This window comes from Cariama cristata, unplaced genomic scaffold (genome assembly GCF_000690535.1).
Source record: "Cariama cristata isolate BGI_N322 unplaced genomic scaffold, ASM69053v1 scaffold32848, whole genome shotgun sequence".
NCBI lineage: Eukaryota > Metazoa > Chordata > Aves > Cariamiformes > Cariamidae > Cariama > Cariama cristata.
Window position 1 is genome coordinate 12,715 of NW_009632331.1, and position 13,508 is coordinate 26,222.

Below are 13,508 nucleotides of genomic sequence, written 5' to 3' on the forward strand. Positions count from 1 at the left end.
TTACTGAGATCAGGACACATTCTGCACTCCATTGTAAGGTTTGGGAGATCACAGGAAAAAGAGCTATGTCTTTCCCAAAAATACTTCTGGTCTAGCACTTGTATGATAAAGATGGATCCAAGTAAATATAACTGTTGATATTCCCCTGAACCACACACCTGTCCAACAGACAGCTCACAGACGACAGACTGCTTTTCACCATAGTCACGGGGCACTTCAGACATTCGAGCAGGAGCTGCCTACCCAGTGCATCACTCCTTTTCGGGCATCAGAGCTGCCCTGCCCAAGCACAGCTGGCCTGTCCAGCATTGGCAGTTTTAAGCAACCTGGTGAGAGGACAGCCTCTAGACAAGGCAAGCTTCACAGCTGACACATGGGTCCTCTCTAAAGCACAGAAATGCAAGTGGCCAAAAAGCAAAACTCTTTTTCAATGTTCTTCTCAATTTGCCTGCTTTTATCTCTGAGTGATTATCCTTTTGCCAATTCTGATTTGGCTGCTGCTTCTTTAGTATTTGATGGATGTAGTCATAAGGACACTGGGAAGGTATATCACAGTCATTTTCTTCTCGAGTAATTTTACTGGCTTTGTCAGAATCTGTTCGCAAATACAACAGCTCCTGCCACTTCAAAGCAGACACAGCCTCTTTGCAAAAACGGGAAAATGCAGTCTCCAGGGAAAGTAGTCAATTCACTGGTATTTAGTGGGTTCAGTAACTCCATGTAAGGGATCATCTGTGCCAGCGGGTAGCAGCACACAGGCAGGACTCACCTCGTGGAGGTCGCAACTCAGTGATGTTCTCGGTGGCTTCATCATCCGAATCTTCAGTTGCTACCACCTTGTACCTGTTGGTGCTCTGTTTGTTCAGTACATGTGGGACCTGCAGTGCAGCCTCTCTCTCTGCAGCCAGGTCCAAATCCTGCTGAGCAAGGTGGGCCCTCAGCTGCCTGATTTCAAACTAGAGGAAAAAACAACACCACATACTGATGTCATATAAGCATGGCCAGAAGTCTGCATTCTACAGCTGGGGACCTGTTACTCATTTTATCACTAAACCACTACAGACTGGTGACAGCAAATACAACGTGGTTAAGCCAGGATGCGAGTCCAAGCTCCTGATGCTCTCCCAGAGCCCATGTGAGCTGGACAATTGTTCACATAATCTAAAAAAATTATGACTGCCTCATGCTGGTCTTCTATGTTGTATATGTCTGCATCCTGAAGATATGATTTTGGACAATTTTTAACAGATCTAACGGCCAAATCAAATGAAATCTTTATGGAAGACCACTCTTAGGCATTCAGGGATTTAGGTTCATTACAAACATCCCTAACCTGCTAGAGTTTGTAATTAGGATTTCTGTGGAGAGAGGTTCTCTAAGTAGTACCCAGAATGGTCCTCCTCCACTAACTGGGCAAAGGGGAGGGACACCACAATCCTCTTCCAGCTTGAAATCGTCTGTACTCAACAGTGTGCAGAAAACCCTGGGGAAGGTGGTCACTTTTCTGGCCACTCCCCTCAAATATATGAGCCACGGCAATGAATGACTTTCTGCTGTCACGCAGGGATTCACCCCATGACTGGTGTTATAAAGCAGACACCTGACAAAAAGACAGAAGCTACCAGGTACAATCTGATTGATGGACACAGCATATTTCTCTTGTGTTTGACAGACACAGGCCTTCCACAATGCAAGAAGGAAAATAGTTTTTCTGGAGAGGCTGAAGAGACCCTTTAAACCCTTATATAAGCACTACAAAATCCCACTGTCCTTCCCTCTGACATCCAGCACAGCTATGTGGCTACGTGGCAGAGTTTCTCTTCTTTAAACTCTTTTTAAGATCAGTATACATCAGTGACCAAGTCATGTCTAATTATAGAAAGTCTGAGAAGAAAAAGCAAATGAGGCGAGTAATAGACTAAAGCATTTAAAATTTAGCATTGCTGGGCCTCCCATAGTTTGAGGCCTCAAAAGCCATCAGAGAGCATGATGCTACAGCGAGCCACACTGCACCTGTCACTCGGCATTTACAACAGAGTTGGAATTAGCACCTCAGTGCTTGAAAACTGGTGTGTAACAGCATGTAGGCTAAATGAATCTGGTTCTGGCTCTTGCCTCTCAGATGCTGACTCAAATCTACTTTGCTGTCAGATTTTGGAATCCATCAGCAGACCTAGTTTGTTCCACCACGGTCCACATCAGACACGGTGCAAACCCCAGGCATGCTGCAGAGCACTAGCAGTTCCTCCAAGCTGTGTAAGCAACTGGAGGGGAAATAAGATAGAGTTTTCGCAGGTTTTAGAAAGAAAAAAAAGAGGAAAGAAAGAGATTCAAGTTTGCCACATCTGGACACTACCTGCTTTTAAGGGGAAGGAACTACCATAACTAGAAGGCCCACTGCATGACTCAAATTTACAGATCTGAGGGCAGTTTAAGCTTTCCAGATCATACTCAAACCACCTAATATAGGAATCTAACAAAGCACACAGCTGCTTCTCTGTCTTGAAATCAGTGGACAGAGGTCTGGCAGCTGCAGACAGCTGGCTGCATGAAACGCTCATTGCTCTTATCCGAAGGTCCTCTGGCAGTGGCAGAGGAGACAGGTAGTATCAGCAAATGTCAAAACACAGCCTTGTTCCTTGATTCCTTCAACGAAACCTCCATGGCAGATCCCAGATGGTGGCTTTTGTGTTAACCTATCAGCTAGGAAGAAGGAGCAAACTGGTAGTGCTCTTTTCCTAGCCAGTCCTAAGCTTCCTGAGGCTTCAGGTGCCCATGCCATACCAGAGGTGCCAGTATGAATGTGTCATTCAGCCGTGTAAGGACTGGAGTTCAACTTTACACCAGAGAATTTTGTATCCTTAACATGAAAAAAAAAAAATAATCCCCGAATATCTTACATTTCACCTTTAAAGGGAGAAAGATACCTTTCCCTTGGTTTAAAGGAAGAAATGCACTCAAACATGACAGGCAAAAAATAAATCTGGAGATTTTTTTAAAAAAATGATTGCCTAACTATAGCTACTTGCCTAGGTCAAACTAAAAGGTAGTAAGAATGAGGCATCATTACTGTTTTTCTACATTTCCCATTTCATCCTTCAAAAACATTCCTCTGTGTCAGAAAAAGAAATATTGCCAATAAAATGCTTAATTCTGGCCTAGACAGGCAGGATATGATTTCTTTTTTCATAGAAGAGGAAAAAAAATTGGCAGGTATTTTATAACACAAATAGATAAAACTACCTAAAAGTCAGCTCAACAATTGTATTTCTGCATCACACCCAATTTAACCAGCTTAAGCATTTACAAAGATTGGCTGAACCTCGTAACAATCAAAAGCTCGGAGGGAATCACTACATCTTACAGATGTGAAAAAGGAAGCACATTAGGTGATCTTTCCTGCTACAGTGAACCTACAGCAAAAATGGGGGAAGAGACGAGACTTTCCGATGCGCACTTACATGTTACAATTGATAAAGTAAGCATTTCCAAATACCCACAGATTACTGCCAATCTTTAAAATTTCCATGCCCAGTCACTCTCCAGTTTTTAACAGATGAGTTCATAAATTTTATTGTTTAATATGGCTCTGCCAACAAGCACTGAACTACTCAGCCTGGCATGCTGGATCAAGTAGCAGTCTGCAACCGCTGCTGGGATCATCATGCTCGACAACTACCTTTGTCCACACAATTATTTCTTTCCTATTTATATGGGAAGAATTACTGTCTTGGTTGAATCCCAACCACACAGACAGGATGAGAAACTGGAATCCACAGAGAAAATGACTACCACGGTTATTCAGGTGAAGAGCTAGTACCGCTGGTAATGTCAAAACCAGAAGGGGCTTTGCTGCCATCGTACGTTTGAAAGACAGAAATACATGCTTGTGCCTACAGCAGCAGAGGAAGCACCTGCTTATGAAGATTGTACCAATGTCACATTCCAGCAGAAACTGAAACCTAGACATGATGTTGTGACTCATGCAATGCTTCCCTTATCCGCTGCCTGAGGATGAGAAGCTTATGCAGGACTTGCAACTTTTTAAGTGATACATGAACCCTCTTTTGTTGCTCGCTGCCAACACAATCCACACACTTGTCTCATTTTCAGCTCCTGAGCTAGTTCAGCTGGTCTAAAATCCAAAACTGAATGTGAGACTGTCAAGAGCAGATATGAGAACTGAATTCCTAGGCACAGTAAAGTAGTACAGTGCTCTGGATTGCAACATCATGTGCAAGGTGAATAATACCACAGAGATGTTCACAGAGAGAACAGCAGAAACTGATGTTGCCTACAAAACCACACAGCTGCAGCTGGTTAACACAGGCTCTCCCTTCCACTTTTCCATTACCTTAGATGGTCAGCTTCCAGGTCCCATTCATGTTTGCCCTGAAGTCTACTTAATCATTAAAACAGTGGAAAGCTAGAATTAAATACTCTTGTGTATGTAACTGTCATATTTTTATTGACAGAGGGTATTCATTGTAATAATGATGTTTGTTTCACTTCCACATTCAGTGTTACTGATGCAAAGTGATCCATACAATGTATTCCACAGAGCATAAGATGGAACCAAAAGCCAACTCAATATACTGCTTCCAAATGCAAATCCAAACTCTCAAAGTCTCTAGCATGTTCAAAAATGGAATGGGTGGGATGGAAAAAAAAAATAATCACCATTTATCATAATGATTGATTTAAGAAAATGAAAGGACATTCAATAAAATATCTAGGAAAAGTCAAACAGGAAACAGATTTTTGCTCACAAAAGGCATGCATCTACTCAGGAGATCAGTTCAATATTAATTGTTTCCAATTATTACTTAAAAATTATCCCAAGATACTGTAGAAGCTGGAATACAGTTTTAGCCACTAAAAGCAATCCACTAAAAACAAAGGTTGAGTCTAAGAGAAGCGGGGGTTCCTTACAGGTATAATTCAATGAGAGACTGCATGAGCAAATTATGTTGTAGGTGCTTATATCTATTGAACATTATATTGAACACTGACCTCAGGCAGTTCTAATGTGTAAAAGAGCTAATGAGATTGCTCTGACTGCATGTCATGCAGTCCAGGGCAGGTTAAATAAATCATTAAAAGGTATAAAATATAACAGTCTTTTAAAGTAAAAATTCTGGGCCAAGTTAAACACATGAAATTTCTATTTGCAGTAGGAACTCGTGTAGCTATCTGAATGTAGATCCGAGCCTCTCTAATGCAGAGCACTGCAGGAGAGCTGCACCGAGAAAAGCATGTTTCCTGTTTCCAGGTAGATCATCCTTCCTTCAGCCTGGAAGGAAGGATGCATATTATGCATATCGTGAGGGGGGAAAAAAATGAAAAAAGCATATAAACTTACACACATGCTTTGATTTGTTTAAATTAAGACTTAGTCATAGGTATCAGCTCTGTGTTAAGAACACTGTAAATCCCAGAGAGCCAGTGGGCAAATAACACTGTTAGGTGGAAGATAACTTGTTGCAATCAAGGAGACTAAAGTAAAGCATCTCCTGACTCAAGATAATTACAAAATGAGCACTGGTCCACTTCAGACTGCTACTGACATTATTTACCAGGACACCTACAATATTCATTATCTTGAATTACATATACTTTGGCAGCTTCTGGTGGGTTCCTTTATCAATAAGTTCCCACATACTCTGCAATGGAAAAAAAAAAAAATATTTGAAAAATTCATAGAATCACAGCATAATCTAGGCTGAAATGGACCTGTGAGGGTCATCTAGTTCAACACCCAGCTTAAGGCAAGTCCATTTAGCTCAGGCTGCTAAAAGCCTGTCCTGTCAAGTTTTGACTATCTCCAAGATTGTACATACCACAACCTCCCTGGCAATCTGCTCCAGTGCCTGACTATTCTCCTGGTGAAAATGTTTGGTCTTATATTTAACAGGGATTTTGTGCATCCCAAGCGTGTGTACTGCCACTGTGCACCTGAAGACCCTGGCTACACCTTCCCATGAGGGAGCGGAAGACATTATCAATAATAAGTTCCCACATACTCTGTGAAAAAAAAAAAAATATTTGAAAACTTCATAGAATCACAGCATAATCTAGGCTGAAATGGACCTGTGAGGGTCATCTAGTTCAACACCCAGCTTAAGGCAAGTCCATTTAGCTCAGGTTGCTAAAAGCCTGTCCTGTCAAGTTTTGACTATCTCCAAGATTGTACATACCACAACCTCCCTGGCAATCTGCTCCAGTGCCTGACTATTCTCCTGGTGAAAATGTTTGGTCTTATATTTAACAGGGATTTTGTGCATCCCAAGCGTGTGTACTGCCACTGTGCACCTGAAGACCCTGGCTACACCTTCCCATGAGGGAGCGGAAGACAGCAATAAAAGTGCAATACACATGGCTAATGTGAAAATACACTTATTACCAAGAAAAAGGGAGATACAGAGTGTCTCATATAAGAATGAGTAACTAGATTGTCAGCCATTAAGAGAAAGTTCATTGATGGTACATTTAAACTTACTTAGTGTTTTCAAAATTTGTGACACGTCCTCTTGTAGCACAAACTTAGCAATATTTGGGCAGGAAACAAACCAGAAAGAACTATAGGGCACACCCATGCACTTCCTCACTCAAAGAATGCATTAGGTGATTATTTATAAGCAGGTAAAATGACAGAGACCTACCCAGAGCTTTAGATAACATCTCAGTTTACATGCCTGGTTTTATAAAGCATGCCACATATCCTATCTGACATTTTACAACATGCATGTAAGACTGAAAAAGGGACTTAGCAGTGAATCATATAGTACTTCCCTTTAACGGTCTAGCAAGCGAATGTGATTGACATAGTTTCAGAGAGATCAATGAACATTTTAGCCAGAAGCTTACTCGTGTCTTAATGCAGGAGCAATAACTTTGCTCCATTCTATTAGTGCTGTCTGTACAGAATGCCCTGCCCTAAAACTCATCTGCCACTGGGATACAATCCAATGTTTATTTCCATTAGTTTAGCCATTGTTGGTAACAATAAAAATCAGGAAACAGTTGCAAACTAATGATTTACGGGCAGAATGAAACACAGGATGACCTTGGCTGCCTTCCATTCACCAAGAAAATGACTGGTAGTTAGAAATAAATTAAAATTATTGCAAAAGGATAACATAAGTTATTTCTCCGATAGGTAATTTTACCAGCTAAATAGCCCTGTCATTAAACTAGCAGCTGTTGTACAAATTATATTCCAAGATAAAAAAGAAATTATAGCTTCCATAGTTGTTGCAGCTTTGAGAATGATGAAAAACCCAATTCTATAGGAGCTGACAGAAAAGGAGGTCTTGTGATAAGGCTGAATACATAGTCTTGGCTGGACAGTACTCAGCTGAATGACTCTTACGAAAGTTAGGCAGAAAAGATCATGAAAGATTACGTTATTAGATCTATTATCAGAAATAGAAATTCCTTTACAGGTGATTCCAGAGGAAAAAAGCAATCTTTCCTTACTGGAATTTGCATTGTTAATGAAACTTTGGAACTTTGTTTTGCAATTTAAGATAAGTTATTCTGATAAAACAATACCATCAGCAATATACTATATTCATATTTTTGATAGTAATTACAGTGAGGTTTTTTACCTTTTACCTTTGCCTATTTTTAACAATCACAGTAGCAGGGATTTTTAATGTTTCGCACGTTTTGTGAAGTTCTGTACAGCCATCTCAGCGCTTTCATTATTTTCTGCCTTGACTGCCCTCACGCTCCACTCCCTTTTTAATGACTTCTTTCTTGGCCAGTGGAGAATAAATAAAATAGCAAACTATTCAAACAGTTTCAGTGGGGTACTACAAAGAACAAAGCAGTGGTCCACGCAACTATAATTTATAAAATACATTCCGGTTTTCAGATGTATGGCTAGCCAAAAATCAACATCTGGAAAGAGTTTTCATATTTGCAAAAGTACCTCTCCAATGTCATTCAGGAATGGAAATGCACTTTATAGTTGTGATACCCTATCACTGGCCAAAAAAACCCACACAACTGACAAAAGAAACAGAATTCAAAAAGTAAGATGAAGGGAGGTTGCATCTTTCCTGCTTTTATTTTTTTAAAGCAGGAACTCCATTTTTGCCTGTCAATTGTTAAGCACCAGCTTCAAAAGAGGAGGGCATGGGATTTCTCAGAGAACTGGCCACCAATTATTTTTGTTTTAAATCCCAAACAAAACAGGCTAATTTTTTTCCCAGTTCCTCTTCAGAAATAATTAATATTTTGTCTGAAACTTTCAAAATAATTTTATCTGCAGAAGATGCCAGACCTTGAGAATTTCAATCCCAATGGCCTGACAAGTGGCAAAGCAGTAAGAAAATGAACACAGGATCTCAGAAAAGGAAGTGCTGGGAAATCTAACAGGAATGTTTTCATCCCTATCTATAATTATTACATAAATGCAAATCATCATTGTGGTCACAAAGATGCAGCCTCAGGATGAATCAGTATCTACATCCACTGCTGGCATGCAGGCAACCAAGGTGGCTTCCCCATTCTTCCTACCCGGGCTGCACTGGCGTGCCCCAGCATGAATCCAGGGCAACAAGTCAACCCCTGTGGGCAGCTCCCAGCTACCCCATCTGCCAGTGCCAGAGCTGGCACCACACAGACAAGGCAAACTGGAATCCCTCCCTGCTGGTGCTCCAGATTTGAGACCAGCCAGACTACCGCAGGCAAACTTTCACTCAAAAACACAGACGTGCACACTTAATCTCCACGAACGACAGCAATCCTCTAAAAAGGTCAGGAAAGATGATCAAATGAAAAAGCAAAAACCTGGCAGAATTTTAAATACCATTAAGAGACATTTTTCCCACCAGATACTCTACACAACATTAATGTGAATATTATAATGCTGACAACTTGTTCTTGACTGAATTATGAAGCTAATAATTTACAAAGGAAGGATGCAGTACTTGTGTCAATGTCTTATGTTGCTAACTGTAGCAAATTGGTGCATTTACTTCATATCATATAGCTGAGACATTTGTTTGGCAGGAAGTCAGGACAGTAAAATAAGAGGGATAAGTATGCTGTCATTTTTCTATAGTTCATATTTTTCCATAGCTGATGACACTTGAAAGCTAGGAGAGAACCTGTTCTGTTTTCACAGATTCACTCATCTACCAATGCAGTATTTCTTTGTGCTCGATGTACAGCCATGCTGTAACCATCATGGGCTCAGATTAGGGCTACTACGCTCCGACATTCTACACGCCAGGAATGCAGATAAGGAGTACATGGATCAGGACGGAGTAAAAGCTGCTGCTGAGCCCCACTTGGGATAACAAGCCCACCTTTACTCAGAGACTACGAAATAACAACACCAAAAATTGTTTATAGATTGAGAGTGTTATCTGGCTGCATAATACCTTTCCTAAATATGAATGTTTTCAAATTTATGATTGTGAAGAACTTTAGCCTAAATGCATGGTCTGACAGAGAAAATACGGCAATGGGACTCAAGAAATCACTGATTTGCCCAGTGCATTTGGTCAAAGGGTCATCTCTGCCCTGTAAAATGGAGTATATACCATTTCCCTGTTCATTTCACAACCATGACAGATCTGTGAATCAATTAGTATCATTGTACAAAGCTGTCATGAAGACAACTGCAGTTTTACCACTGAAGATACTTACATAGTTGGAAGTAACAAATTTTTGGCAAAAGTCAAGCCTAAGGTTTAGAAATTAGTTATGGTTAACATGACAGACTCTCAAAAACAGTGTTATGAAATGACACGCACTGTCAACATTGTCTTCCAAATTCATTACACAGAAAAGGCAACCTAATACCACCACAAGTTCACTGCAGAATCCTAGGTTGAGATCCAGGAGACCTGGAACTAAATCTAAAAAGCCATTTGGGGACCTAAATACTGATGGTTTCACAAGCATTTTAGGTTCCTCACTAAAAGATGGGCAGTTAAATCCCTGCTTCAGATTCTGCACCTGTCTGTTCTGGGACAAGTTGCCTCTCTTCCTGTCTGCTCAGGTCCTTCAACTTTTTGACCGACTGAGCCATTCAGACTTACAGATCTCCTCATTTTGTATTTGAAAAGCACCTTCCACAAGTGGGGAGTGGGATTTGAAGCTAGAAATCTCCAGGATTTATTTGGACGCCTCATAGTTACCCTTACAACTGAAACAAGAAGTCACTTGCTGGATCATTCTGTTGTTGTTTGATGGTCACCTAAATGATCACTGAGCCTGGGCCTCAACATACATCCCTGGTTCCTACTTTAAAGCAGGTTATTCAAGAACTCATTTGCATGAGACAAACTGCAAAAACTCCTGGCTTATTGCCCAAACAGTAGTTTTACACGTTTTTCATGTAAATATATTAATTTGAGACATTTTAAGCTTCACTTTCCCTTACCTCAAGACTGAATCACTGAACGTTTGGGGGCCTGGGAAGAGTCTTAAATCTTGACTTGCTTCCAGGAACTAGAAGCTTCTATTGCAACATTTTGAGTCTGCCAAGAGTCTCTGACTGACCTACAGGGAAGCTGCCTTCTGCATTTAAAGCAAGGAGATTCATTAGCTTTCAACTGCATATACTTTTCCTAGGAATACGGCCTTAATATAGCTGCAGTCTCCAACAATGGCAATGACTTTTGCATATTCTTAGTATTATATCAAGCTACCTGTACTCTTTCAATAAATTACATACTGGAAGCATTCTTTTTCTATTCCTCACATTTGTTTTCCTCACCTTAAAAAACAGGAGCACAGCACCAGAAGGAGACAACTGCTCTTTTGACAAATAGCATGCTGACAATATCCTGGTTGCAGCTAATACTTCCTTAACACTGAGACCTGTCACCTTACAACAGAAGTCCTAGTGACACTTCAAGCCTTAGCTTGCAGCAAAGTACATGAACTGTTTGATTTGCCATGACAAGCAATGCATAAATGAAGACATAACTGAACTTTACCCCTTGCTCTTGGCAGATCTGGGTTAGTCTTTCCAGCTGCTCATCTTGAATAACCTTTGCCTTCTCATATTGCTGAATCATCATCTCCATCTCTACTTTCACTGGAAGGACATAGGCTGGAAAACACAAATAAGCACTTAAAGTAACACAGCTGTGATTTCTTTTTTTTTTTTTTTTACATCAGGGGGAAAACCTTTACAGACCCTTACAGCCCAAAGAATGTCACCCCTTTCACTTGCATCTAAAGAACTAGAGTATTTCTTATAGAAATAGCACTAGATTATTTCTTCTTGGGAAGGATTTCTAACGTGAAATGCAGGTCATCAGCAGGGTCTAGATCTTGTTTGGTCAGACCTCAATTTGCCTGGCTGAGCTGAAATGCATCCTGCATGCTGCTCTTAGCTTCTGCTACACTAATACAGATCTTTTCCAGTGTTTACCACAGATTTCCTGAATTGCTGGGTAGGAGGATTTTCTGCTTAGAGTTAGGCCTGTCCCCTCTAAACCTGAACAGCACGGGTCCCTTAGGAAAAGAACTATTCCAGAGCCCTAAGCATTTAATTCCCAGACTTTGTGGTAAGAAATAAGCCCTTAATGGAAACAGCAGACTAAGAAGGATATTTTAAAAAAACAAAAAGGCATTTATCTTCTATTGCTTTTCAAGCTACAGCACAGTTTTCAATAGGTCTTCTGAATGCCTCTGGAAATCTTGCTCCTGTCATAACTATGGCAAACCCAGACTGATCAGCAAAGCTGTTCAATGCATATTGCAATTTTTGATGTTTTCTGAAACTACACAAGATTCTGAACTTTTCTTGTACACTTCAGTCGGAGGGCTACGACTTTTCCTCAACTCTGAATACAGAGTTTCCTGGGCATCTAAACCCAAAACAACAACTTGACTCTGATATTTCACACATGAGCAAAGTGATCTTTCATTTATTTGTTTTCCACCTCTTTTCCCTGTAACCTAAGGTGCCTGAAACTGCTGAACACAAAGTAGTCTACACTAAAGTCCTTCCTTCTAGGCACAGTCATCAGTTCTGCTCTCTGCAACCTTCACTTGCTGAGGGTTTCTTGTCTCCCCTGGTGCTTCCTCACAGAGGTCTGTGCAAAACAATACCAATACACGCTTCTTTATTATGCTGTACAGCACACCAGCATTGCAGAGAGCACCTTCAGCATGGAACCCCCACGGTTAAGAAAATGCTCCTGGAATCTGACATAAAAATTGTATTACAGACATGAACTTGGAAAAGAAAGCCCCAAGACAGAGCTAGCAGTATGCAAATGGGGAGGGTGCAGCAAATATCAGAAAAGCAGATTTGAAGCAATTACTTTGCAGAATCAGGAATGACTTCTGGTGGCAAGAGAGAGGAAGCAGGTCGGGGTGTTTACTTTACAGGATAGGGGATCTGAAGGTGCCTAACAGAAAAACAAATGAATCAATTATAAAGCCTCCTAGGGAACAGGAGATACAGCCACAAACTTGAGACCTATTTCTCCTCCATGGGAGTCATAACTCTCTTCTGTTCAGTGCTGAGGAATAAGAACGATAGAAATAGTGGTGGCAAGCAATGTTTTTGTATTTTTAAAATCTCTTTTTCCCAGCCTGCCAGGTAATTCTTGGAGTCACAAACTGAATCACCACTCACCATCAATGATCCTCTTCACTCTCCATATCCGTAGTGTGATAATAAGGCTGATAGCATCCCACGGGCTGCTGGGGCCATTAGCCACTGTTGAGGCCACCATTGGTGCCAAAGATAGGATTATGACAGCACCATCAAACACCTAGAGAAAAATCATTTTTTTCAAACACTTTCTAAAGATCATAACCCTGTCATTCCTGCGTGGGGTCTTGAAGGGCTCCCACTTTGCCCAAAAGAAATGCAATTATGGTATATATTGGAAAGGGATATGAGAGGTGTCCAAGCCACAGAAAGGCTGCATCCTTTTTAAGTAGCACAACAGAACTCCTTAGTGCATTTTATGAGGTGAGGAGAGATAAACTGTGGTGGGAGGGCAGGGAGAAAGAAAGGTATTTGGAAATACTGGCCAAAATCCCCAAGCAGAAGCGATAGCCTCAATGCTATTACAGCCAAACAGTTTTTATTATCATTGGTATTTATTACCTGGTACTTGGCATAACGTCATCCCAAAAACAATACAATCCCTGCCCATAGATCTTACTGTCTAAATAAAGAGATCAGGAAGACAAGTAGAAAAAGATGGAGCAAACAGACTTGATGGCTCTTGGCCATGTCCTGACTACACAATGCATGTGGGAATCGCTGTGCATCAAGAAAGACTCCCTGCTCTCACCTTTATTGGGCAGCTAGATTTTCAAGGATTTTGACAACTGAGACTATTCAGAATGATTTGTATGACACTGGTTGCATTGGGATTAGATCAGAAAAGGCAATTGTGCAAAGTATTAGACAGGAATGTGTGAGTAAATACATTTCAGAGCAAACTGGCAGTAGTCTTGCGTTTGTCCTACACTCACCTAGCAGGGAAGAACAGAATACCACGTTCTCATTCCTG

General features: G+C 40.8%; 1 protein-coding gene across 1 annotated transcript in view; it reads right to left on the minus strand.

Moving 5' to 3' along the window:
• Positions 1-769: 769 nt before the first annotated feature.
• LOC104166402 (chromosome unknown open reading frame, human C15orf27) overlaps positions 770-13,508 on the minus strand; it is a gene marked incomplete at its 3' end in the record, with an annotated part of 43,364 nt that continues 30,625 nt past the window's right edge. Inside the window, exons 6-8 of the mRNA XM_009706305.1 lie at positions 12,617-12,755; positions 10,962-11,077; positions 770-956 (exon numbers count right to left, since the gene is read on the minus strand). Coding sequence (XP_009704607.1) covers positions 770-956; positions 10,962-11,077; positions 12,617-12,755 — 442 coding nt within the window. The remainder of the gene's footprint in view (positions 957-10,961; positions 11,078-12,616; positions 12,756-13,508) is intronic.